The sequence below is a fragment of the Platalea leucorodia genome (genome assembly GCF_965183815.1).
Source record: "Platalea leucorodia genome assembly, chromosome: 13".
NCBI classification, from domain to species: Eukaryota; Metazoa; Chordata; class Aves; order Pelecaniformes; family Threskiornithidae; genus Platalea; species Platalea leucorodia.
The window spans coordinates 4,347,615-4,373,572 of record NC_138835.1 but is presented as its reverse complement, the minus strand read 5'-3'; the positions used below and the strand labels follow the sequence as shown (position 1 = coordinate 4,373,572).

The window sequence follows — 25,958 nt, the reverse complement described above, 5'->3', positions numbered from 1 at the left end:
CACGCCAAGCAGAGAAAAAACTATTCCTGTTCTGCTCAAAAAAAATGCAGCAATCTCAGCTCGAACTTCGGGGTTTAGACTGTTATTTACACGCATCCTTGTTTCTTAAACAAAAACTTAAAGCTGCTTATAGGAGATGACTGCCAAAAACTTTTATCACTTTTGCAGACTTGCTTCCCAGGAATAGACAATATTTCCCAAGTAGCCAGAAGTGTATCAAAGAGGACGCGCCGTAGCAGATAGAAGCTACAGCCAGGTTCTGAGATCCAGACTTGTAGAAAGGGATGTGATCTCACTTGTCTCAGCTTCCCCAGCTGGAAATGCAAAAAAGCAATTACTCCAGACCTGAGACAGGCAGATATAAATGCTGTGTCATGATGGACAAGGTTTGCAAAGATCGGGCCGTTCCACACTTGCAATTTCCTGTTCCTGAGATGCCAAAGATGAAGAAGAGACAAATACATTATCTGGGAAGAAAGGGTTACTTTTCAATCGAAGATTAATGCACTGAATTCTGAATTAACGTGGGATAATTAAAACCATCTTTCCAATGAATTTATTATAGGATATACAAAGCTAATTATAAATTCTCTGTTGCTTAATCCCTTGCAGTTTGCTAATACAGCGTTGAAATCTCTTTGGCCACACTTGTTTAAATTATTCATTAGACACAGCAACAGTTGTGAACTGTAATTTAAATTGGCATCTCATGAATATTCAATTAATACAATAAACACTGGAATGTTTTACTGCACACTGCTCGATAGTTTGTGCTCGAGCCTGTGTTGACACATTTTTATTAACTCTTTATAAAGGTGTTACCTATTTATGTCATTGATTATAATGAGAATAAAAAGTCCCACTCATAAATATTTGTGTCATTGTCTTAAGAGAGACAATGTAATTAGGCAAAGCTTCAAAAGTCATAATTAATATCGGGTGGATATCCTTTCCCTCCTGTTTGCCTCTGAACATGCGACTGGCACGCTTTCAAAGCCTGGCACATCTACCCACGGTGCAGCTTTGGCACCGCAGCTTTCCAAACTGCCCCGGCCAAATCTTGGGGTGACAGCCTTGGGGTGTCCCCGAGTGATGCTCCACCTGGCACCCCGCAGCCCCCGGGGACCACTGCCGAGCTGGCATCCCGGTCTGCCACCCGTGCCATGCTCTGTGCCCACCATGCAGAAGATAGATACAGAAATCTGGAGATAAATAGAGATAGATGTAAATATTTACTCTCTGATCTCAAGACTTTGGCCTGCCAAAATTAGGAAATAAAATGCAGCTGGAAATAAAGTCTCCGTGTGTGGTAGCCTGATGGCACTCTGCGGTGACTTATAGTCTTTTAATGGGGCATTTTTAGCAGCAGCACTAAAAAATAATTATCAAGCGGCTGTATAATTCAGCCTGTGGTTTTCTATTTTAAGACTGAACTTTTTCATTTAAAAGCAAGGTCCCGCTCTGAGAAGAGACTGTAAAAATGGCATTGTGGGACGCTGCATCTGTGGCTTTTCAGCAGCACCACATAACATTGGCTTAGTTCAGAAATTAAAATATTCCCCCTCTCAACTGCCATCCTTGCAAACAGGGTTGGTGACATGAGATCGAAGGTAGTGGAGACTTGATAGCAAAGATTCAGCATCATGCAGGGCTGCAAAGTATTGCCAGCAATGCGGTAAGACTCAGGGAAATCCCTAGTACTCAAATGCACCCTCACGGGCACTGACTTTCACCCGCACAGATCGGAGCTGCCGGCTGAGAAATAACAGCTTTTGCAGCCATTGCTTTATTTCCAGAAAAATAAGGATTTTTTTTTTTTTTTTTTGAGCAAACACCCAGCCAGGACATTCTCACGTACACGACAAAGCCTGCCTGCTTACTTAGGGGATAATATCGCTGTCTCTCTGTTGCATGGGGTAATCTTATTAGCAAGTGGCTGAACGAAAAGACCGAAGGCCAAGCAGTTTATCTCAGGAGGAGATTTTGCTGGCTGCTGGTATAATCATGACCCTGTCCGAGGCTCTTGTGTCCCGAGGTGAGTGGAACACCGCAGGGAGAGCTGGGCTGAGGGTCCCCCATCAGCTCGCAGCTCACTCCTGAGATGCTCCCGGCAAGCGCCTCAACCCCTCGGCCCCTCTTGGGGACCAAGAGTGATTTTCCTCTCCGAGGAACAGTGGCAAAGCTAATGAATATTCACAAAGTGTTTAAACGCTAATTACAAATCGATCAGCTGAGTGAACAACTTCAAAAATGCAGAAGTTTACTGAAACAACATTATTAAAAAGTTATTACTGTGTCAACACGTTTTAGTTGGCTTGGGGTCACTTGAAGGATTTTAGACCCTTTAGAAAGTAACTTCCAATCATGCTTCTCCTACAGCAATCTATTCAGATTTTCATAACCCCAAAAGGCATTCACAGTACCTCCAGCAGACACCTACAAGTATTTTATATACATTTTTACTTTCTTCTGCCAGTGGAGACAGCGGACTATTGCTAACCACCCGCGGCTTCATTGGCAATACTCACCAAACTTAACACTCAACATTGAACAGATCTTGGTAAAAGATTTTAGGCATTAAGGTAATTTTGTACCTGCTCCTTTTTTAACATTATGCTTCCACCACAGGACTCAACATTCAGCATGGCATTTGCCTGTTGGTATCTGAATTTGATTCCTCACGGGGAAGATTACTCCTTCCTCTATTCCCCTGTGTGCATGGCAGGAACCACTGTCTCCTCTGTGAACTTTGTATTCCTTTTTTGTCCCCCCTCTTGGACAAAAAGCTGTTTTGGCATCTCTTAATTACGGCTTTGTCGCTGGCAGTTCCTCTGTTCACCTCAACCTTTATTTCCAGTGACATAAAGCATGCGACTGTTACGCTCTTCTGTTGTGATGCCTCTTGTTCCAGATCAACCGCCTGTGAGTCAGCGGAGGGTTGTGCACCCGTTGTACTTCCCCATGAATTAGTAAGTGATACCTTGGCTTGAATTGCAAGGGTCTTTCAAGAATAATCAGTGCATTTTTGTTTGTGTTTCTTCAAGCTATTTCTCATGTACCGCAGCTGGCATCTCGTTTCAACCTTGTGGTAGAACAGAGACAATCATGACACTTTGTACTAATGCCTTTCTTTTTTTGATCCATGAATAATTTTCTCTGCCACTGTAGCAGCTCTCCCAGAATATTAAAAGCCATCCAGTCTCCTGTAACCATATCAATTCAGCTCTGACGTGAGCCGGGGAGCTGCAGCGCTCCTGGTGATGTCAATGCATGATTCAGACACACGTTCCTCTATGCTCCTAGATCCAGGGCCCGTTCTGCCTCTCTGAGAAGGGGGGGGCTGGCTGAGCTCCTACAAACTCTGCCATAATTCACCCAACCCTGCAATCTGCATTCATGTAAACTGGAAACTGCCACTTTACTCTGTTCAGCTTGAGGCGTCTTCTCCCTGAAGCCCTGAGGAACTGCAGTGGGTAGATCCTAGTATCCAGTACCCTAACTGGAATGGATCATTATTGGTGTCCCCTTTCGCTTCTGCAGGACCTCCTCGCCTCATGGACCCTGTGAGACCAGTGGCTCCCAGGGCTGTCTCCACACCAGAAGCAGAATCTGCAGAGGCAGGATGGATGGTTCATTGAGAGTGAAATTTGGCAGATTGTAGATGTAGAAGAAAGTGAAAAAGACACTCCGAACCTGTGGAAGAATTGGTTCTTCCCATTTTGGCAAACATCAGGTTTTGTGGGCAAGTGCCAACGTTTCCTTTTAAAAAAGTCTCGCTCAACTTCCTGGCATTGATGCAAAGTTCAAGACACCCCTTATTTCCTCCACGGCTGCACAAGAATGGACCTACTCACATCGGTGATGCCATCTGCTAAGATGTTCTGCCACTCTTCTAAATTCCTTGATAACACTGACTGTCCCAGAGGGCAGGACATACGCTGTCTATATTCATAGCTCCTGTTTCTATGTCACCAGAGGCTACCCTCACCCTGTGAACATACAGTTCTACGTGGCTAAACCATCCAGGGCTGAGCTGCAGCACCATGGTACAGACTAGGCACTTGGCTGCCTCAACCCTTCAGAAACACAAGGTGAGGACAAGAAACTTCCCTCGATGCACAGCTGCAGGGTCTCATCCTATTGCTTTGCCTTTGCAGTCAATGTTTGCAGGGGGATGATGCATCAAGGAATATCCCTTCCTGCAATACCAGCAGGAATGCTGCCATGTTCCTTTCTTGTGTATCGGGTGAAGAGGCTGCAAACTGCAGCTATCTCCTATCCCTCCTGCCTTTTCCCTCCTGCATCTCAGCCACGGCTCATCCCCGCAGCATTGGTGCCTGTCCGCTGAGGACCAGGACTGGTTGCCCACAAGAGGATCTCACTCCCAACTTTAGCTGCTCCTTGTCATGTTCGTGTCCACTCATGTCTCTTCAGTGTGTTGCAAGGACAGAATGTGAATTATTTTATTAACCTTCACTTTCAACATGCAATTGTTCCTTTCCGATGAATAGCTGGAAAAATTAACATCTGTGCAAACACAAGCACCTAAAATGTGGACTAATGCATCTCAGCTGGGTGTCTAGTCCTCCTCGAATCCCTACACAGACATTCGCTCCATCCCAAGGTAGGTATTTCAGACAGAGCCAAGGAATCACACTCCAGAAGAGCCTCTCCACTGTCAGAGAAACCTGGGTGACTAATTCAGGCTTCGTGAGTAACTCCCACCCTGGATATCACTCCACAAAATTGGAGTATCAATGTAGGCATTTTCCACATTTGCAATGTTTTTAACAAAATGGCCAGGCTCAATGCTTAGTATTTTTTATACTCATAATTCAACACTGACACTGCCCTGCACTTGGCTTTGGGTGGAAAACCTGTTTTTTCATAAACATATTTTTTTTCCTAAGGACTCTGTAAGCTACTATCTCTTAAGGACTTTTCTTAACTCCCTTGTCAGACCCTCCAGCAAGAAGGGCACTGTTTACACTCAGTACCTTTGGCCCAATCTCCATCAGGGCAGGGGATTTCTCCTTCTTCTCTGTATCTCTATGTTCTTGGTCTTTTTGGCTTTGAAGTCACCTAAATGTCTAATTGTACTATAACTGGCTGCCCTCAGTTTTTCCCATGGTGGGCTATTTAGATGTTGTAATATGCAGGCTTAGAGCAGTTAGCTCAAAGGCAATGTCCTTTCTCAATAAAAACAACCCTGCCGATCTCAAAAAACACTTGCTGCTCCATGCTGCCACAGATCAGGTGCCCTGGACTCCTAATGTCACACAATGCTTCTTTGCTGATCAAAGCACCATCCTGCAGGACCAGCTTCCCATTCCTCGGAAAACAGGTAACTTCACAGCGCTGGCCGCAAAGGAAAGGGCTTACAATCCCATAGACCAGACACACGCTCAAGTCTTGTCTGCTTAGCAGCGCTGTTGGCTACACTGTTTTCATGCCAAAGTGGCTGAGAAGTCCAGTCTGCTCATGTTAAATACCTGCCTTTCTATTCAGTGATAAATACAAGAAAGACGTGAACTAGGAAAAGGTTTCTTGGAGGAAACAGCAAGCCCAACCTTCCTTGAGCTAATGCTGTTTTCCATAACTTTGGCTCTCAGCTCTTGACAAGACTGACACGTCTTCATGTAAGGGAGAATCAAGCTCATAAAGTCTGGTTGCAATATGTATTGATTTTAATGATCCATGTTTTTTAAATTACTGCAGATTATGTACTACAAAGGAGCCATCTTGCTACAGCCATAATTGTAGTCATTTGTCTAATTTTTCCCCAGCGAACCTTCAATGTAACTATAATTGAAGTCCAGTTATTATTATCCATGGTGTACATGGCATCAGAGTGTGCCAGGTGATTGATTGGGTGTTAAAAATGTTACTGGCTGCTTCCTCACACCTATTTATTGTAATCATGTGGCCAACTTCCCACACAACACAAACACTGCAAAAATGTAAATACAATGGAACATGATTTAAAATTATTGCAAGAACCCCACTCCTGACTCCTCACAGTGACCTCTGGCTGGAGAGCTACCTCCATTTCCATGCACACATACTCCAAGGACAGCTGAATAACGGAGCTCAGCATCACCCAGAGGACACGAGAGCAAAAAATCTGGTTGTAATAACTAAAACCTTTGATCATTCATGGGCAACAGTAAAAATCAACATGAAATTCACGGGCACTAGCACTTCCAGAGAAGTGCAGTACTTCTCAGTGAATGGCTCAAATAAATCAGCATGGCTGAATTGTTGCTGACTGCACTAAATTCATTGTACTGTATATGACTTTTCTACTTCAGTGAGAAAGCAAAGCAAAAGGGAATGAAGCAAACTGTCACTCAGGAGAATTCCAGCTCCAACCAACCATTATGGATCAGGAAATCCAAATTTTCAAAGGGGCCTTAATTTAGTCCTGGATTTTTGAGGCATAAGACCCAAAGCATAAAATCAAAAGGCAGGATTGCCACAGCCAAAAGTTTTCCTGTGCAGACCTAAAGTTACTGCACAACAGCAGCGGGTACAGACATGCATGTGCAAACCATTCCTTGCTCGGGCAAGGAGCTTAGAAATGCAGCTCTGTGTGATCCTGGCAATTTCAGGCTTTTTCCCTTCAAATTCTTTGGAAATTCACATCAGGGAAGCTCTATCAGGCCACGTTTCATCAATGCTCTATGACTGTGAGAAGCCAGAGAAAAACTGCTTTTAGAAGTCGCACTTGCTGGACCTTGTACTATTCCACGAGAGTCCCTTCCACAATCAGCTTAATGTTACAGATCTTTACTGCAAAATGAATATCCACTGGGTTAGCAGAGGAAATGTTTACAGACCCATGCTGTTTAGCCACACATGCACACATCCCATAAATCAGCAGTGGTGTTGCTCTCCCACTTGGCATTAATACAATACCCTCATCAGGGCATAATACTCGGTGCTGAACTTTGGCTTCCATCCCTTCAGGAATTGGATATCTGCCTTGTAAAACAGCATGGCAGAGCCACAGACGCTGAATTATAAGAGAAGGACATTCAAAATCAGCCATACCCCGGGTGGGACACGGATTTCTAATCCGCCTTGCAAATCCCCTGACACAGTTGGTACAGGTCCCTAGCACACCCAGGACTCCACCAGTTCAGTCTTTGCTTTTGTGGAAGGATTAAAAAACCTTTTTCTTTCTGTCTTGGCTTCTACTGTTTGGATTTCATTCTTAGGGCAACTCTTGCTTAGATGCTACTGGCCACCACGGAGGGGCTGAATTTCTGCCAGCAAAGGACAGCCACTGAAGAAGCAAGGATCCTCCCCGCAAGAGGACAAAGCAGAGCAAGAAGTGCTTGGTCCTCTCAGCGAGTTGATGGGATGGAGGCAATAGGAGAACCCATAAGTACAGATCTTTCTGTCCTTCATTCTGCAGTGCAGATGCATAAAAATTAAACTGCTTCTTCAGTTACAGCTGCCTGGCATCTAAGACACCCCAGTGAGAGCCCTGTACTCACTTCTAGGGCCATAGAGACAATTCTGTTTCCACCAATTATCTACTCAATGCCCAGACCATCTCTGAGCTCCATGGTGTGGGTCATTTCTGGACATTTCTCATGGACCTCCAGACCTCAGAGGCCTGATTGTTCCCTCAGCTCTGTTATAGGAAAAATGAACCCAAATGTATGTTCTTATGGGACAGCTGCAAGGGGAGCTAGGCTGTGGTACCCACAAATCCTATCATGAAATGGAAGCTCAAAAAGGAATGGATTTCCCAAAAGAGAGACCAGCCAATACTACCAACTAAATCAAACCCAGCTGGCTGTGAAGGCTGAGTGGTGGCCTGCCCCATCATCCTGAGTGAGAAGGCAGGTACTTTCTATCTCACCATGCCTGCCAAGACATAGAAATCAAAGCAAGAACCCAACTTCAGCTGCTGATACCAGGTTTGGGTTGCACAAGGGACAGCTGGGAAGGGAGTGTGTCCTAGCTATCCTGTTTTCACCTCTTTTCTCCTCTTACCAGAACTGGATGTCCTCAGTTCAGCTCAACATGAACATGAAAGTTAACAGGACTCATCTTGAAAGGAAAGTGATTTTACTGCAGGTAAACATGCCACCTCCTCCTTCAGATTAATGCCAACCAGATGGCCAACTGTCTGTAGACTGTTGCTAAAAAACACAGGCTGAAATAATCAGAAGCTCTCTAGGACAGACGTGGAAAACTGATATAGAACTGGAAACATGCCATGAAAAAGCCCAACTAGTGAGAAACTTGGACCTATGCGCAGGATTGTCTCCAGCACTGGGCAGAAACCTTCTGCGATAAAGCAGGTGGATTGGCAACGGCAGATGGATGTTTTGCACTCAGAACGTGAAACCTGCGCTGTGTTAACAACTGGAGCTCGGCTCTTCCAGAACCATTTCTGCACATGCAAACCATGCACACATGAAACATTCACCTTCAAAGAGGTGGCTTGCGAAGTCTGGTCTATCCCAATGGGCATTAGTACGAACTGGAAAAGAGCAATGGGACAGACCTTCTCTTTGCGTTAGAGAAAATGATGCTGACGAGACACACTAAAAATGCTTCAAGTAATAAGAAGTTATTAATGCTACGAGGTTTAATTTGGGAATGTGCCCAAACCTCCATCCCTACTCTGTCAAGGTAAAGAGGATCTAGGCTTTGGATGCAGAGAGAAACTACACAGATCTCACTCACGTTGCTACATAACAAGGACAGCAGAGTCAGTATTGATTTAGTCATTTTTTTTTAACAATGGTCTACAGCAAAATCAGTAAGTATAAAGTGTAACCAGCAGCCCAAAGCAGACATGGCCCAATTCCACCGCACTTTATCCCAAATGAGACACAATATGGGTGAGATGGGACCTGGTGCTCCTCAGCTTCAGATTAATTCTATTTAGAAATTAGCTTTGGACTTCTTACATGTAACAACTACCTCCTCCGCACCACCAACATGCATTTTAACATTTACTACAGCACCTCTCCATCTTTTTGTTATCTCGATAAACATTTAAAAAATATCTTTTTGGTGTTTTCATCTTCACCTCTCTGGGGCAGTGAGTCCCAGAGTTTATCTTGGCCTGTGTGGAAAAAAGTATTCCCTTTTATTGCTCTGAACTTCCAAATTGCAATTCCTCTGAAGTTTCCCTGTGAAGAGATATTCCTGACCTAGCTGCTCTGGCTTGTTTGTTCTATGCACTTTTATAATTTCTGTTATTTTATTCACCTCCTTCTTAAACTTACCATCTGCCATTGTAGAGGAGATTTTCAGGCCCGTGATAATTTCTGTTTCTATTCTCTGAGCCTCGTTTTCTTCCTTCTCCTTCTTGCCTGAGACAGGCTGACCAGCACTGTACACAGTAATACAACTCTCCAAAAATCCCCCATGAATTTCTTCTGTCTTCTAACACCTTGTCCCTGCGCAAGGTTTTTTGGGGAGCAGCCCGTGTGCTTTCTGGAATTTAATTTAGAACATTGCAAGCTTTACGAGTAGCGAATATTTTTCTCCCCAACATGCACTAATTCACATTTATCAACAAACTGCCTTAGCAACCCTGCAGTCCATTTCCCTCCTATGTTTAAATCTCTCTGAATTCCCTTTTTCCTGTCCCAAATATGTCCAATTTCTTTGTGTCACCCTTGAATTTTATTCCTCACCACCTACATCCAGCATCATTAATAAAAAAGCATAAACAACACAGCATCCAGGGCAACAACAAAACCTTGAGAGACCCCCACAAATCATGATGTGCATGGGGGTTTATTCACTGCTTTTTCTCCTGTTAGCCAGACAACAACATAATAAAGAATGGGAGAGATTGGCAAAACGTGATTCTCCTCTACAGAAAACGTCCTGGGTCAGGACAGCCATTCCGTGACTGACCGCACTCTTTGCTATTCCCTTTTCTTGCTGCAACACCTCAAATAACCCCAAATTCATCCACCTCATGCAAGAAGGCATGTTCTTCCCAGCTTGCCAGTCACCCCGTGATGTCCACTTGCTCTGCTACCAATTTCTGCAGAAACTAGATGGGAGGAGTATCGGTCAGTGAGGGGAACCGTGTTCAGAGCAACCCCAAGCTGCAAGGGCATGGTGCCCATCATGGGGCTGCCCATGTTGGCCACTACGTATCTGCCTTTGGACTCCAACTCCAAAGCAATAAGCAACACAAAAGTAGCAGGCTTCAGACAAAATAACATCAGTGCCTCTCTGCCGGGTGGCAGCCCTGGGTGCTGCGTTGCTGGCGGCTGGACGGGAAGGGAGCAGATCCTGCTCCCTCTAACAGCACCACGGTGTTTAACAGCTGCCTACTGCAGGTTACAGGACATCTCGATTCATAATGAGAAATGCCCACTGCAAGAGAGATAAGTGAGAAGTATAACACTGGCAATTTCTACGGATGTTGAAGAATTGCAGCAATACACTTCTCCCTCCCTTGTGCGGCCGTTCAGAGAGACCAAACAATTTCCATGGTGTAAACGGAAGGTTCCTAATGGGATTCTGCAGAGCTGGGAGACAAATATAACAGCCAGGCAGAGCATTAAGGAATGCTTTCCAGCCGGCAGAGCCGAAGTGAAACACTCGGACATATAACATTACCAACTGGCTCGCTGCCATGCATCAGATGCAGAAACATTTTTCTCTTTCTGTGACAAGCTGCATCTGTAGCAATCATTATAATTTCTCTTGACATTGCATCCCACATCTCTTCACAGAGGCAGGACTCAAGTAGCATTCGTCATTTAAATGGTAACTTTGATTTTTCTGGGCTATGGGGATGTAAAGTGCTTCAGCCTGCACCACTAAGGCAGAAGTTAGTAGTGCTGGGAGCTGTGTTTTTCAAGGTGTTCTTCAGCGGCTCAGCACCTCTGGTCTCCTGGTGGGTCCGAATTTGGCAGCTGGACCTACCCAGATCCACACCCACCCCACTGGTAAAATACAGGGAGAGATTTGGGGTGTTTGTTGAAGAAAGGGAAACCTGACTCAAGATTCATGTTTGTGTTCTCCCTTGCTCTCCACCATTGTTCACACTGACAGCAAACCCCACCGAGTCCACAGGCAGGAGAAACCTCCTCTGAAAAGGCTAGGATTACCACTTATATTTACCAGCTGAGGAAATCTTACCTACCAATTAGAAACCATTTCTCCCTTCAGTCGGAGCGATCAGCCGAGTGGCTGATGTAGCTCTTTGATCTCCTCATTGCATAACAAAGCCTGTTACAGCCTATTATTTTTATTGTTAGCACTTTCTGTTATTTGCCTCTAAAAACGGCTCCCATTTAAATAATAAAAAAGACTTACTCAACGTGCACACACCTACAGCAGTGAACAGTCATCATAACCTCTACAGCTGAAACAAAAGCCGTGGAAATTTCCATCCTTTTGTGCTCTCCTGCCCTGGGCGGGTGCTGGCGGCAGCTGAGCTGCGGGGACGGCACCGACTCTGCATCCGAAACCAGCCACCGCAGGGCCATTTGGGTATGAAACTTCTGGAAAGGCAACCGAAAGCAAGCCATGTAACGCAGCATGCGTGTTGTTTGGAAACGAGCCTCCAAGTTGCACGGACCCTCCTTGTCAGCAAGGAAAATCCGGGGCAATGAGTAATTGCTGGAGCAGGTTAATGCAACCTGGTAACATGCAAAGAGGAGGCAAATGACAGCTAAGAGCTAAATATGATTGATCTAAGGGATCGGGGCAATTAAAGATGGGCTGCAACATTGATCAAAATGTGCAAGATGGATGGCAAAGAGTTGCCAGACATGCTAATTTGGTGGGATAACTGACAGCACACAGTTTTTCCTGCATCCCAGTTGCTGACGGTTAAAACTGGCAAAAGTTATTCTATTTACAGCTGCCTGATGCACTTCAAAAAAGACTTTAGGCTGCATTATGATGTGGGGTGTAAACACACGTTGGAGCATGAAGACTTGACAGTGTAGCAGAGGTTATGATGCAAATTAAAAACCTTCTCTTGCCTTTCGGAGGCTCTTCTGCACGGCACAGACCCGCACCCACCACTTCTCCTCGTTACTCCCATGGAAACAAGTGCACATCGCAAAGAGGGGAGCCTAGCACAGGACAGAAAGGACACCAAGCGAGGGGAGTATATGGCACAAGCACCCAGTGGGATGGAGGGAACTCTGTCTCTTCGGTAAAGCCACCTTCCCTGCGTTAGACCATTACAGTCACTCCAGAGGGGTGGCAATGAAAGCTCAGCTTCGTTTTGCACCCCCATGGCGACAGAAGTGAGGAGTGACAAGCAGCGAGCAGGAATGCGATGCGGGGCAAGGCACAGAGACATGTGCTTTGGGGATTACTGCTGCCTGGAAATTACTCTACTTTCCTGTGCACGATCCAAACAAAAATAAGTTCTCAGATAACCTGCACCATTGACCCACATGCACAAAATAAGGCACAAAGACAGTATTTTTGGGAGCGTGGAAGCAGATTCTGGTTGACCAGTTGCAAGAGGGTTGAGCACATCCAGTAAGAGGTAGAGGAAGAAGTAAGAAACTGCAGCTCTGACATGAACCTTCTGCAGTGCTGATACATAGGCAGAGCCTGGGCTACCGGCGAAGCACAGGCCTTGGTTAGCAGACTCCCTGGAAACACATTAGTATTAACTTTACTTAGTGTTAGCACAAGGGCTGGGGTCTCTGAGGTCCAAACAGGACCTGAAACCTTTCTGCCAAAGACCACCAACCTTTAAGCAAAGACGGTCTGACAAGGTTTATCTCATGCTGCAGTTAAAGGGGAAGACTCTTTGTAATGCCCCAAATAAGTTTCCATGGGGAAGGGTAATTATGACATTTTCTGACTGTTAGCTGACTCTTCAATCATTTTATCTTTTCTAATGCTAACTTCTGACATAATTTCCCACATTTTTACAAATTGTGATAGGAGGGAAGGAGATGGCAGAGATGGTCCCACAAGCACGCCAGGGCCCGAGTGGCTGGGCAAAGCCTATACAGGCACTGTCCCCTGGCTCCTGGGGCCAGGGTGACAAATCCTGCATGAGGAGATGGGGAATTGGCCACGTTGGGGCACTCCTTCCCCAAAGCCACATCCCAGACTCCAAAGAAACTCCTTCCAAATCTCTAGTTCATTTTTCAAAACATGGAAGTTCATATTCCCATTTTCTGGATTTTTTTTGATGTTGGCTCAATGCATTTTTAAACTCACCCAGAAAAACTGCTGAAGTGAGGTTGTATGTATAAGGAAAAAATGTCACCCTGCAGGAGTACACAACCTAAATCTAAAGGGTTAAAACTAGGCTAAGTAACAGGCATCCATTCACATGTCTGCATACTAGAGACAAACACATTTTAAGATCACAATCAGTTCTTTAAAAAGATCCATCCCATATCTTGAACATATTTACTCCAGTTATTTGATATTGTTCTGAAAACCTCCTTCATGCCGTATTCATCTTATCTGCTACTGTAATTCACAGATTTTATTTTCCACTATATTTTTAATTTATATCATGTTTTATTTATACTACTGTCTTTTATGAAACCCCAAATTTCAAAACTGACATGAGCATTACACACATAAAGTAGACTTCTTATTATCAACATGGCATAGGAGACAAAAAATGACAGGAATAAATCTTAGGTTTTATGTTGGCGAGACGTTCTGCAAAGTAAGTGACATTTCTCAGCAATACAAATTGTACATTAAGAGATAATTTTCAGAACATGATACCAGCTATGGAGTGCAGCACCATTACGCAAAGTAATATCGAAGCTGTGCTTTAGCAAATGCTGTTTTTATGTTGTACTAGTTTGGCATCAAGATTGCATCAGGTCTTGTGAGTAGACTTTGGAGTGATTAAGTTTACTGTGCACAAAAGCCAGTTACTTGGCAAACTGTCAACACGGCGTAATTGATATTTTAATTACACTACTAATACATACATGCTGTTCACAACGAGCGTCCTCATTGGTGTTACACAAACTGCGTATTTATAGCACTGATTATTGTTCCGAAGAAGTTTGCTTAAATGCAAACTTAAATGCAATTGGTAATATTTTAAATTGCTATAAAAGCAAACCAAATTGTTTCGCAAATGCTTAACAGCAGGCAATGTGCAGCACAGTGCAAACAAGAGGGAGCATCTCACTTGACATATGTTCTGGGGACAACATGTGCACCCTCCCCGCGGTTACGGCACGGTTATTTTATGGCTGATAAGGCAACTCTTTAACTAGTGGGACTGCCCCGGAGCCACCAGCTTATCAGAAAGATAGTGACCAACTCAAGGAGAAGAAAGGAAAGAATAGGAGGATGAATTTCTATGGAATAGTTAAAAGGTGCAGCACAACCAAATGGCCATGTGGCACAGAGACGCTGCTTAATTGGAAGCAGCAGTTACGCCACGTTGGGATGGGACCTGCTGTCTTTCTGGCCAAGCGGTGAGTAGGGGGAGATAAGGACCCAGTTTGCAGCACTAAACCAAGAGACACAGACAAGAGAGAAACTTCTACAGCCAGACTTACACACACACGTCGGCTCCCACTGTGCAAGACCCTTCCAGCTCGGTACGATGTGGTGCTGTAGGTAAGAGCACATTTTAATGCTTTCCTACATCCCCTTGTTATGGGACAGAAAGAAAAGGGTGGACGTGAGCATGTAGCAGTGGCTGCAGCATGAAGAAGGATGGATGGGGAAGAAGAAATCTGGATCAGGCGTGCGATGAACAAGGGCATGTGGGTGCAAGAGCACAGTGTCAAACACCTGTGGCTCTGGCCCAGGTATGTATAATATACACGACATTACAATTGTAACAGCATGTATCTGTAATAATAATAATAATAATAGTAATAATAATAACAATAGTAGTGATGAAATAATATAGAGCAAAAGTAATTTATAGGTGGATATCACAGAAAATCTCCTAAGTGTGAGACCTCCTAGAGGACACAATAATCCCACGCGACTGATCCTTTGAGAGGTGCCAGGTGGATTTGTCACATCGAGGCAAGATCCCCCCAGGTAGGAACCTGGCATCGAAGCCTGCAAAGCTCGGAAGACCTTTGCTACCTCCCAGGAAACACCAAGCACTTTGTGTGTATCGCAGGCCTCAGAGCCCACCTCCATACAGATATGCCAGCGGCAAACCGGGCCTGAGAGGTGCTGATCATCAGCCAGACCCTTCAGCCATCCATAAAATGTGGAGGCTGCAATCAAGCCTCTTTTCTCTGAATATCCAGGCTGTTAAGAGGAGACTGTCTGCAGAGCAAAAACCCACTTTATAAAGCACCAAGGAGGAGATAGACAAAGACATGAACAGGAACGGTGTCCTCCCCAAGTTGGGTACCTACCTGCCTTTTGGAAAATCACTTCTGGAAAATCCGTTGGCCATTCCCCTACAAGTGCAACATGCTCTCACAGTGGCAGCGCCAGCTCCCCATCTCCTCTCCTCCGCCCTGGCCCTCCTCCATGTGCAGTGCCGGCCAGACGCAGGCAGGAGGCATGCTGAAGTAAGGGGACTTCACAGCATGAGACAAAAATAGGATTTTTAAACTACTGGAAAAAGCAACTTGGCTTATTGCAAAGTAAATTAATTTGTTAAGTGCTGTTGCTCTGTTGGGGACTGACTGGAGCCATAGAGGAAGGATCAGTGCAGAAGGGGAGCTGGGACTGCAGCTGCCTCTGGAGAAGCTACTCTGGGTGAAGGTTGGGGTCTCACCTCGCTGGGGGTCACCGGAGTCCCAGCAGCCGCCCCTTGTGTCCAGCTGAGCTGCTGAGGAGCAGTTCTCCTGAGGGGAGGTGGCTCTGAGAGGTTTTCAGGGAAAAAGGCAGGTTCCCATGCAAGATCCGCACCCTGGGAGGTGAAGGTCACCCTCTTCCAGATGCTGCAGGCCAAGGTGACACCTTGCCTTCTTCCTTTCCCTTGTTTGGGGAGTAAATTTTGCATTACCGAGCAAAACCCACATCTGCTTGCTTCTCAGCTATCACAACAGTTCACTTGTGTGAAAAGTGTATCATGACACCTTACTTCCTTGTATCTCAGAAATGGGATACCCACGGGTGAACCCAAGGACCAACCACGCAAGCGCACTGGTAGGAGCTTGGTCCCTCAGGTTGCCTCTTCTCATGCACAGCCCAGTCCTTGTAAGCTCTGCTGCTGCCTGAGCACTCGCAGAGCTGGGACCTGACTGTGATTCCCATCACCCCGATTCTCTCCCAGCAGCACTTGGCAGGAACCACTCGGAAGCATCCACATCAGCTACGTGAAAAGAGGGGCTGCTGCTCTGCAGGGAGCTGGTACTGGTGTTTAGGATGACTGGGAAGCTCAGGGAGAGACCTCTCCCACACAAGAAGAGGACTGGTATTCCTATAGGCACCAGCTCTGCACCTGCATCTCCAGCACGCAGCCGTTGCTCGGAGAGCACAGGCAGAAGCAGCAGCATTCCTGCATCCCCAAATACAGGGAGCTCAGCCACAATGGCTAAAACTTCAGAAAGTAACTATCAATACGTGCCCCTTCCTCTGAGAAAGCATGTTTTTAAATACATACAAGAACAATTTACTCTTTGATTGGGAATCTTGTCTCCCAGGTTCCGACCTGGAGTGAAATTTTATGACCAAGCGATAAAGCTCAGGGGGAGGGGGGGAGGGAAGGGGGCTTTCAAATGAAAATGCCAACAGATACTTAAAGCCAGAAGCATGTGTGGGTGTTGCTAAATTAAGCTCGCAAGTAGGTGGGGCAAATGCCTTAAATGAGTTTGTGAAGGTAAAATAACGTTCATTAAAAATAGAAAAACAACTGAAAAAATATCTTTTGTATTCAACTTCACACTCGTACATCATAATGTTCCAGTAAAAGCCCATTTTCCCTTGAGATAATAAAAGAATTGAATTTTTCCTTATCGGTCATCTATTTTTCTAGCTAAAGCTATTACTCCCTCTCTGTGGTTGCTAGGCAACAAGAAATATTAATAGCAGCTTTTATTAGCTTAGCTTTAGCAGTGGAGTACCAGAATGAGAAAATGGAAAACATAAATGTGTTACATAAATCTTTCAACCTTTCAGGGTTTGTGTTAGTCTCTGTTTTCATAATGATTTATTGAAGTGATGGTTCATTTATGAGAAAAAGGAGTGTGAAATAAGAAAACGGAACATTACCCTGAAGGACTGTTTGAAAATAAATAATTATAGGAGGTGAAGAAAAGCTGTTTAAAACCATTTTTCTGAGTTTTATAAAATTTAAAAAGACATATTTCTTTCATTTATTGCCTCTGAGAAAAACACTAGCAGGGAATTGCAAACAGGGCTCTGTTTAATACAAAGAACTCTTCATGTATGGTTGTATTATTACTATTTTCCACCAAGGGCTCATGTTCGGGAGTTTAGTTTTTAAATACTGAACCATTAATAAGCAGAAAGACAAATTAGTCAAAACCTAAAGCACACAACACAAAATTACCAGTGCAAACTTATCCAGGACTGAAACACGGGGGACTCTGTGAAGTTTTTGCTACTGGTGACAGGCTGCCAGCCTGCGGTTTGCCGGAGCTGGCTGAGCACTGCCCGACCGCCGCTGCTCTTGTTTGTTTATTTATTAAGGCCCTTCTAATGAGCACGAACTTGCTCTAAAGGGCACTGCTGCATGTGCATTGCATTGGGGTATAGGTTACTTTAAATAACTTATTTTAACAGGGCAGTGATTTAAAATTATTGAAAAATTTATGTATTGGAAGTATTTACCAACAACATGTTAAGTTGCATTGCCTGCTGGGATCATGTATTTCCAATGACTCAGATAAAAGACTGGCATTCTTACTTGGCTTTTGTGCCAACACCTAATTGGTTTCTTTCATACATTCTCCACTGGATAGCCACGTCCACGTCTTTCATACATCCTCCATCTGTATAGCCATGTCCACATCCACAGCATTGCCTACCACCAAGCACCCTGACCGCCTTCCTAGGGCCGTAACCTGGGTTATCCAGAGAAAACTGTGTCGATTCCCATTGCCTCCGGCTCAGGTTATAAAGAAGAAACGCTGCTGTGTTTGATGGGGAGCAGCGGTCTTGGGAAGGATGGGAGCTGGGGAGAGACCTGCAGAGCCAAGAGAGCTGGCCAGGGGGGCTGGTCTTGCAACGTGCCTGCAGGAAGACCTCGCTCGAGGTCTTCTGGTGGCCACCAGAGAGGATGCTTCTCCTTGGAGCCCTATGGCATCCCCACAGCCTGAGCATGCACACCCCAGCTCTGGGAAAGGGCCACTTTTCCTTTCCATTTCCCACATGGGAGACAGGCGGGTGGGTTACTGCTGAGTTGGTTTACTGTTTTCCTTTCTGTTCCCCCGCAAAGCCCCACTGCGTTGGGAAACAGCTGTTGCAAAGTCAACCAACCAACTCTTCAGGAATTTCAGGGCTGCACTCATACTTGGTACTGCAATTCACCCCCCATTTACCCTTTACTCTCGCCCCTCTACATAAACACGCTCCACAGGTAACTGGAAATTTGACATTTTTACACCATGAATGTGCTTTTTGTCACTGGAGATTTTTAATATTTTTCAAATAATCTGCTTTCACTCAACAAAATGAAACAAAGAACTTCCAAGCTCTGGCTGCAGCCTTTTTTCACTTGAGCTGATGCTCCAGCTTGCTGTGAGCAGAAAAAGTTATCCCACTGGGTTCAAGGAAATGTTAGTGCCTTTAAAATAGCCACAAAGATCTCTCACCGTGAGAAGCACCAGGAAGATGCAGACACAGGGATAGTTGCCAGTTTCTCCAATCAAACTCTACATACCTGCTCCAAAGCCAATGTTTGCTGGTAACAGCTGCCATATGTCCACAACGATGCTTCCCCCGCACAAAAATACACAGCTCTGCCCTAATTTTACCTGGACATGGCAGAGCAGGACAGGAGCAGGGCGGCTGTAGCCCCACAACACGCACCACGGGAAAACAGGCTGATTTTTCAGCATGCCCCAGCATGGCAACGTCCTTCAGCTGGGCTTGGAGGAGCACAAAGTTTCAGTGTTTCCAAGTGGCGGTGGTGGACTCCAGGCAGCGCTGTCCCCCCGACCGGGGGCTCCCGGCTCCCCCCGGCCCGGCGCAGCACCCAGGTACCGGGCACTGTCCCACCTGATAAGCAGAGATACCCCCAGCCGGCTCAGCCACTATCTAATATTTATGGAAATGTTTGCACTGCATTGGAGATTCTTAGGCTCTGACCTCGATCGCCCTTTGTTTCTGTCAAATGTGTTCTGCCAAATCCCTTCTGAAATCTCATTTATTCACAGCAGCTCCTTAACCCAGCGGGCACCCCACCTCGCTGGCGATCGCCGCTGATACACGGCGTTTTTCTGCCCCCTCCCCTGCTTTCCCCCACGTCCCTGCAGCCCCCAGGTCCCAGCCCCAGTGTGGCCTGAGCCCAGCAGGTCTCCCTGCGGACCCCTGGAGGGCTCAGCAGCCGCTTGCCCACACCGTAACACTGCTGGGATGTTCACAGTGGGCAAAGTCATTCTCTTTCCAAGGAAAACATCTTTTTTCCTCTTTGATTATTTTTTCCTAAGTATTTCAATTTCTCAATGAAAATCACATCTCTCCTATTTTCTTTCCCTCCTGCCATTCCTCCTCTTTCCTTCCTCTTTTCCCATAGCAAAAGAGTGGACAGTAGGAAAAAAAATACCACTGTATTAAGAATTTTCTGTTTGTTTCTTGTCACCAACACAAAAAATAACATGCTTTCCCCAAACGAACTAGCCCTGCCTCCTCCCCAGACTCCCTGCAGCCCACTCCATCGGTCTTCCCAACGTCACAGCCTCTGCCATCTCTTTGCCTACTCTTGTCCACCCATCCCTGCCTCTCTCCTCTCCAGCTCCCTGCACCCCACTGTCAGTGGTTGAAAACTCCCTTGACTTCTAAAAACTGATGGGAAAAATAGTAATAATAAGGAAATAAAGTGACGGGAACAGCAGTGAAGAACCATATCATGTAAATGTAGACCTGGTCCACGGGGCAGAATGAAGTGTGCAGAGGCCGGTGGCGTGGAGGGTGCTCTGGATGACGATGCTGAAGGGATAAGGGAATGTAGAGGTGGCAGTGGCTTTGGTTTTTCCCCATCAGGGTACAGCTCCTTTGCTCAAACGAGGGGCTCCATCTCCTGACACCCCAGGGACAGGCTGGAGCCAGGAGCAGGGTCTGGCACACAGCAAATCCACCTTCACTCTCCAGCTCTCATCCTGCCATGGGAATTTCGGTGCTGATTTAAACCCGCTCTGACTTGGTATTCATCTGCATAATGGGAGCAGCAGCCTCCTCCCTTGCAGAGGCACTGGGAGGCTTAATTCAATCTAAGGGTAATGTTGGGACATCCCAGGACAAGAGACACACCAAAGGGGACAGCAACTTGCACCTGTATTTTCCTTATTCACTTCTGAGCTGCAGAGGAAAATACCAGCCCATATCTCTCAGTGAATCGTGGCTCATGTATTTTCAGCAGCTCAAAATTTTTTCATGAGAATGCCTTAAAAAGATCCCAAGGCTCAAGCTACTTTTTTAGATGAAAAGTCTAACCAATGTCTAAACATTTTACCTTGATTTGTTTGTCATTTGTCACTGTATTCAAACCAAAAGACATGGCAGCCAAGGCAGGAAATAGCTGCGTATGCCAAAACCGGTACAAACTACAGCAAAGAGCAGCAGCAAGGAGAGAGGCTCTCGGCTCCAGCATTTGCATGAGCAGTGTTGGTCCTGGAACAAAGACAACTCCTCTGCATGCCTCCTCTGCAGCACTCAGGCAAGGCTCGCTCCCAGGCTGGCTTCCCACCACCACCCGTGCAGCAATAAATCCCCTCTTTTTGGAAGTGTTAGCCAACAAGCCCCTTTCTTGATCTGGAGGCTTCCTGCTGCAAACACCCACCCGAAGGTGGCTGACTTTCAGGCAGGGTTGTAGCACGTTGCGCGTCCTGCACCGTCACGCAGTGATGCCTGAAGCATGGCTGGCTTCATGGGGCCACCACCAAGTGGGCTACGGCTCGATGGGCACGTGGGCAGGAGGTATTAACCATACGAGTTTAAAAATCTGCTCTGTCTCCAGGATTTTATTGTGTTCTCATGTGCATGCACTGCTCCCATCAAAGCTAACAGGAGTTATATGTGTGCTATGGGATGAATGCTGCCATTGTGGGCTGGTGCTGGAGTAAGGAGAGACTTGATCAGGGCATCAAAAAAAAAAAAGGGTCTAGAAGATGTTGCCTTTCAGTGGGAGAAGTCTGATGGCATGGAAAAAAGGCTTTGAAAACAGGGTACAGCAGGATTTAATTTTGACCTGAAATTGCAACACAGTTCACTCCCTGATCTACTCCCTTTGCTGCTGGGACCTCTGAAGATGTATTACAGCTCCAAGGGTTTCCGCTCAAAACTAAACAGTTTCAATTCACTATCGGCTGGAAAATTCTGGGTTCACTGGATTTTTTATTTTCGTGGTAAGGGGCAAACAAATCTTAATCTCTCTATTCTACGTTTACAGCCCACTAAGCCCCTTTCTTATCTTCTCTGGCTCAGTCCTGATTTATTGTCACGATGCTGCATTTGTAAAACAGTACCATAAAGTAAGAAAGAGAACATTTCCCAAGGACTACTCCAAAATAAATTATTTCAGACGTACAGAAGCTGCTTAATAAATCCCACTATTCTTGTTTCTTTAGGTATTTTAGAAAGTGATTTATAAGTGCAATATCACCTCTCAAAAATGAGACAATCAACACAGGATAAAATTATCGTGTTATGAAAATAGGGGTCAGGCAAAGGGGCTGTGCTTTAAATTAAACCAGGCAAAAATGTTTCATCTGAAACTGACTCTTTTTGTCTCAGAAATGAATGTTTTAATCACCTAAGAACCTAAAAGCTAACGCAGAGACCTAAGTAATATTTAATTTCATAGAAATGTGCCTGTGTTCAATATTGATGGGCAGAACATGATATTTTTCTTAAACACACTAACAATGAAACTTGGAGACACATCAAGCCTTGGGATTTTCCTAGACTGAGAGATAATATCCCATTTAAATATTTAAATATCACTACCTTTCAGACTGTTATCTGTTCAAACAATCAACACCAAACGTTCTCCAGCTAATGCAGTAGCAGACTCACAGGCATGCTCTTTAAGTAAAATTAACTCTGTTTGATATTGATGCCTTCCAACGGCATCCATGAAAATCAATGATCTTAGAGAGAAACAATGTAGAAAACTAACCATAAGGCTAAATCTGCTAAAGAGGAAAATATTAAACAGCAACAGTATTAATTCAATACCACTGTCAAAATCAAGTCACAACCTTTCCTCGGTGCTGCTGATACAGAAGCACCGTAAGGTCTAATTAGCCCTGAAGTTTCTTCCCAGAGCTGCACTTTACTTCATTATCCCTATCTTATTTATCCCTACAGAAGGGTCATCTGAAACTTCACAAGGTATCCCTTTGCCACAGCGTGAGCCAAGAGGCAATTTGAGTTTGAAAGTGCAAGAGGGATCTTGTGCCCCTTGAAATCAATAGGACAGCTTTCCCTTCACGGAGCATTCGTGCTCCTCCTGCTGATGCCACTGGGGCCACCCTGGCAGCAGGACACAGGGGTGATGGGCTGGGGGCTTTTCCCAGCAGGAGAAAGGGTGCAAGGTGTAGGGGCTATGAACTAGGGGCTTTGGCTGGTCACCTTCCCACGGGGTTGGAGCACATGCACTTTGCTCAGTTCAGTGAGGATATTACATACCCAGAGGAAAACAACCTCCTCCTCTGCTCTTGAGTGGTTAATAAGGCTCAGGAAGACACCAGACTGGAAACATATAAAATTGCCACCACGAGCATGGCCACGCAGGTGACTGCAGCATCTGCCATGGCACCCCGACCTTGGTGGGCAGGAGTGGAGCAAGGCAGGGCTGCATCACCAACTCTTCCCAACCCCCAGTGCAAACACCTTGTTGTTAACATCCTTCTACGTTCAGTTGAACTCACAACATCCAGAGTGGCTTTAACAAAAGACAGTAGTAAGAGGGGAAGGTCACTGACCGTGGGTAGCTGGCTGGAGAGAAGATGCCCATCCTGACTCAACATGTTGGAGACCATGATGGCCGGCAGGTCCATGTTCTGGTAGGGGTACGCTGGTATCAGGCTGTTCGGAGGGAGGCTGTGGCACAGGGAGTGATATCCAGTTTCGTGGTCCACCAAGTGCAGGAGTGAGGGGTCGGGGAGATTAGGAGGCGTTATGGGAGGGATCTCATAGTCTTCGTTATTCTCATTCTGACCGTTATACGTCTAAAACATGAAAAAGACATTTTGCAATGCGTCACTGCTTTGTTGCTTCAGCAGAGTGATTATTTGTGTAAGAAATACAAAAGCACATTCCAGTGGAAATGGTTTTGTTTTAATAAAAATGACATCTCCAGCCCCAGACACCAGCAGGTTGTAACTACGTAGGAACCGCGTAGTGAGTATAGCAGCGCTGCACCATCCATCAGGGACACCACAGGTCCCTGCACACCTCAGATCTGCCTGGGGCATCCGCACTGCTCCCCTCTCCCACACTGCATCCCTGTAGAACAGCTTTAGCTCGCCAAAACCTCAGCAGAAACCTCCATGCCTGGATCGCAGCCAGGCAAGCGATGCTCGCAGAGCCCGCAGCCATGAAAGAGCATGGATGCTTCCCAACCAGCTGCTGCAATTTTAAGGCAAAAGTGGGCACCCAGCTCAGCTCTTACAGTATCTACAGTTTGTATTTTCTAGAGTGTTTATGAGAATTAGCTCCGTAGAATTAACTAGTACTTGGGAACAAAATTCCTGTTGATTCTTCACAAACTCCAGCACAGAAGTTACAACCACAGAGAGAGATTTGGAAAAACAGCCATCACATGTTTTTTAAATCCTTTAAAGAAAGCCTGCATGACTCCACCACATGTGGAGATTTGTCCTTCCTTATATCCGCATCCAAACTGTACTTGGACAAGCAGTCCCTCACCTCCCTATCAATGCTCCCTTGAGGTGACCATGAACACGCAGAGATGTTGGTACTCCTTGTGCTTCCCCTGTTTTCTGGTGGCTTGTTTACCTCTAGGCGTTCCAATTTAGACGGAGAAAGAATATGTCATAGCACCTGTGCAATCGTTTTCACTTCAGACAAAAACGTATTGGCTTCATAATGTAACTGTGAACCTATCCAAAATTATTAATTGTCAAAGCAGAATATAATGAGTCTCTGGCAGAGGAGGCTTATTCTAACCATCTACTGTTTCATATATTATTATAGCATATGAAATTCTGATTCGCCATAGTATTATACACATGGATTTTAAGCTAAATTTCTCAGATCACCTAGTTTCATGGTTGGATTTTGACTTAATACTTGATTTAAGAGCAAAATGCCAGATGTGTGCAAAACCAGTTAAGCACTGTAGGCTTTATTAAGCCATTGCCCCAGAGCTCACACTCGGATTCATGCTCTTCATCACCCCAGACTGCAGGGAGAAAACCCTTAATACAATAAAATAAGGCCCATATTTAACCAGAATACAGAAGTCAGTGGGAGAGGCAGCGGGGAGCAAGGAGGTATCAGTGGGTAGGTGGAAGGGCTCCCAGCGGGAATGCGCTGGCACTGCCTGAAGAGACGCGTCCCCGTGGGGTGTTGGAGCAGGGGGTCGCTCCTGCCTCACCCCCAGCCAGGGCTGGAAGCGGCTCACTCTCTGCTAAGCTGGGCCCCCACCTCCCGCCTCCCCTCATCCCCTTGCAAAAAGAGACAGAGAAAAGAGCAGGTACTGCACATCCCACCCGACTCTTCGTGTTCTCCTGAGATTTCCACTGGCTGCGGGGAAATATGAGTATGCAAGAAATACAAGACGGAGCCTGGGCTGAGATAGCTCTGTACCAACAGTTACTGTTCGAGGGAAATTCAAGCTCAGCTATTTTGCCAGCCAGCTTCTCTCTAGCAGCGGTATTATACGGGGAAGGCAGGGGGCTGAGAGGACGTACACAACAGCAGGCAGATAGATCCCATTTAACACATCTAGTAGTTAGGTTTCTGTTTGGGCGACGCACTTCGAGGTACACCGATTCTTTCCCAGTTATTTAAGAGGATTTTGCTCCATGCTTTATGGAAAGGGATTTAAATAAATCATTGAACAGCAAACTTGTTCCTCCAACTGGTTTATTTTGGTATCAGGTATATAAGCAAGTGGCTTTGCTGTACTTAACTAAATTATGTAAAACCCACTCAAAGTTTCCTAAAGCTCTCTTCAAAACTACAAGTTCCTTGTGTTGCTGCAGAGCAGGTCACCGAAGGGCTTTGAGGCGGTTTTGTAAGGAGCGCGAAAGCCCCATTGCCCTGATCACCCCCCTGCACATTTCTGCCTCTGCTCTATTCAGCTGGGGGGGGGGGGGGGGGGGGGGGGGAACCTGTTTAAATTACAAAGCTTTCCTAACAGCTACAGTATTGTACAGACATATCAAAATTACAATCAAAGCTGTACACAATCAAAATCAGATTAGACAATATCCAATCAACATAATCAGACTCGGCGCCTGCCAGCTTTTACACCCTATCTCTATGAACAATTTTCCAAAGCAAGCCGCATTTATTCTATATATGTTTTAAATAGATTACTAGAAAGATAAGGAAGGGAGATGAGACAGATGATAGACACTCGGAAGGGTGGGAAAGGGGGGTGACTTGTTGTCACACACTGTGCCTATTGACAGGTCCGAGGTGACGTCTCCGTCCCCGTGAAGGGTGGTCTCATGCCACATGCACAAAAGCCGTCATCTCAAACCAGTAACACCCAACACCCCTTTCTACCACCATGTGGGCTACGCTGCAAATTATATTTTCTATTCTTATGTTAATTTGAATTAAATTAAACAGCCAATTATATGTTATAAGGATACATTACAAATTAGATTAGTGAGCTGGTCTGAACCCATTCATCCCACTAGGGC

General features: G+C 45.5%; 1 protein-coding gene across 1 annotated transcript in view; it reads right to left on the bottom strand.

Annotated features, from left to right (window-relative positions):
• The window catches only part of TOX2 (TOX high mobility group box family member 2), a gene marked incomplete at its 5' end in the record, with an annotated part of 156,624 nt that overhangs the window by 40,668 nt on the left and 89,998 nt on the right, over nt 1-25,958 (bottom strand). Inside the window, one exon of the mRNA XM_082325592.1 lies at nt 23,043-23,288. Coding sequence (XP_082181718.1) covers nt 23,043-23,288 — 246 coding nt within the window. The remainder of the gene's footprint in view (nt 1-23,042; nt 23,289-25,958) is intronic.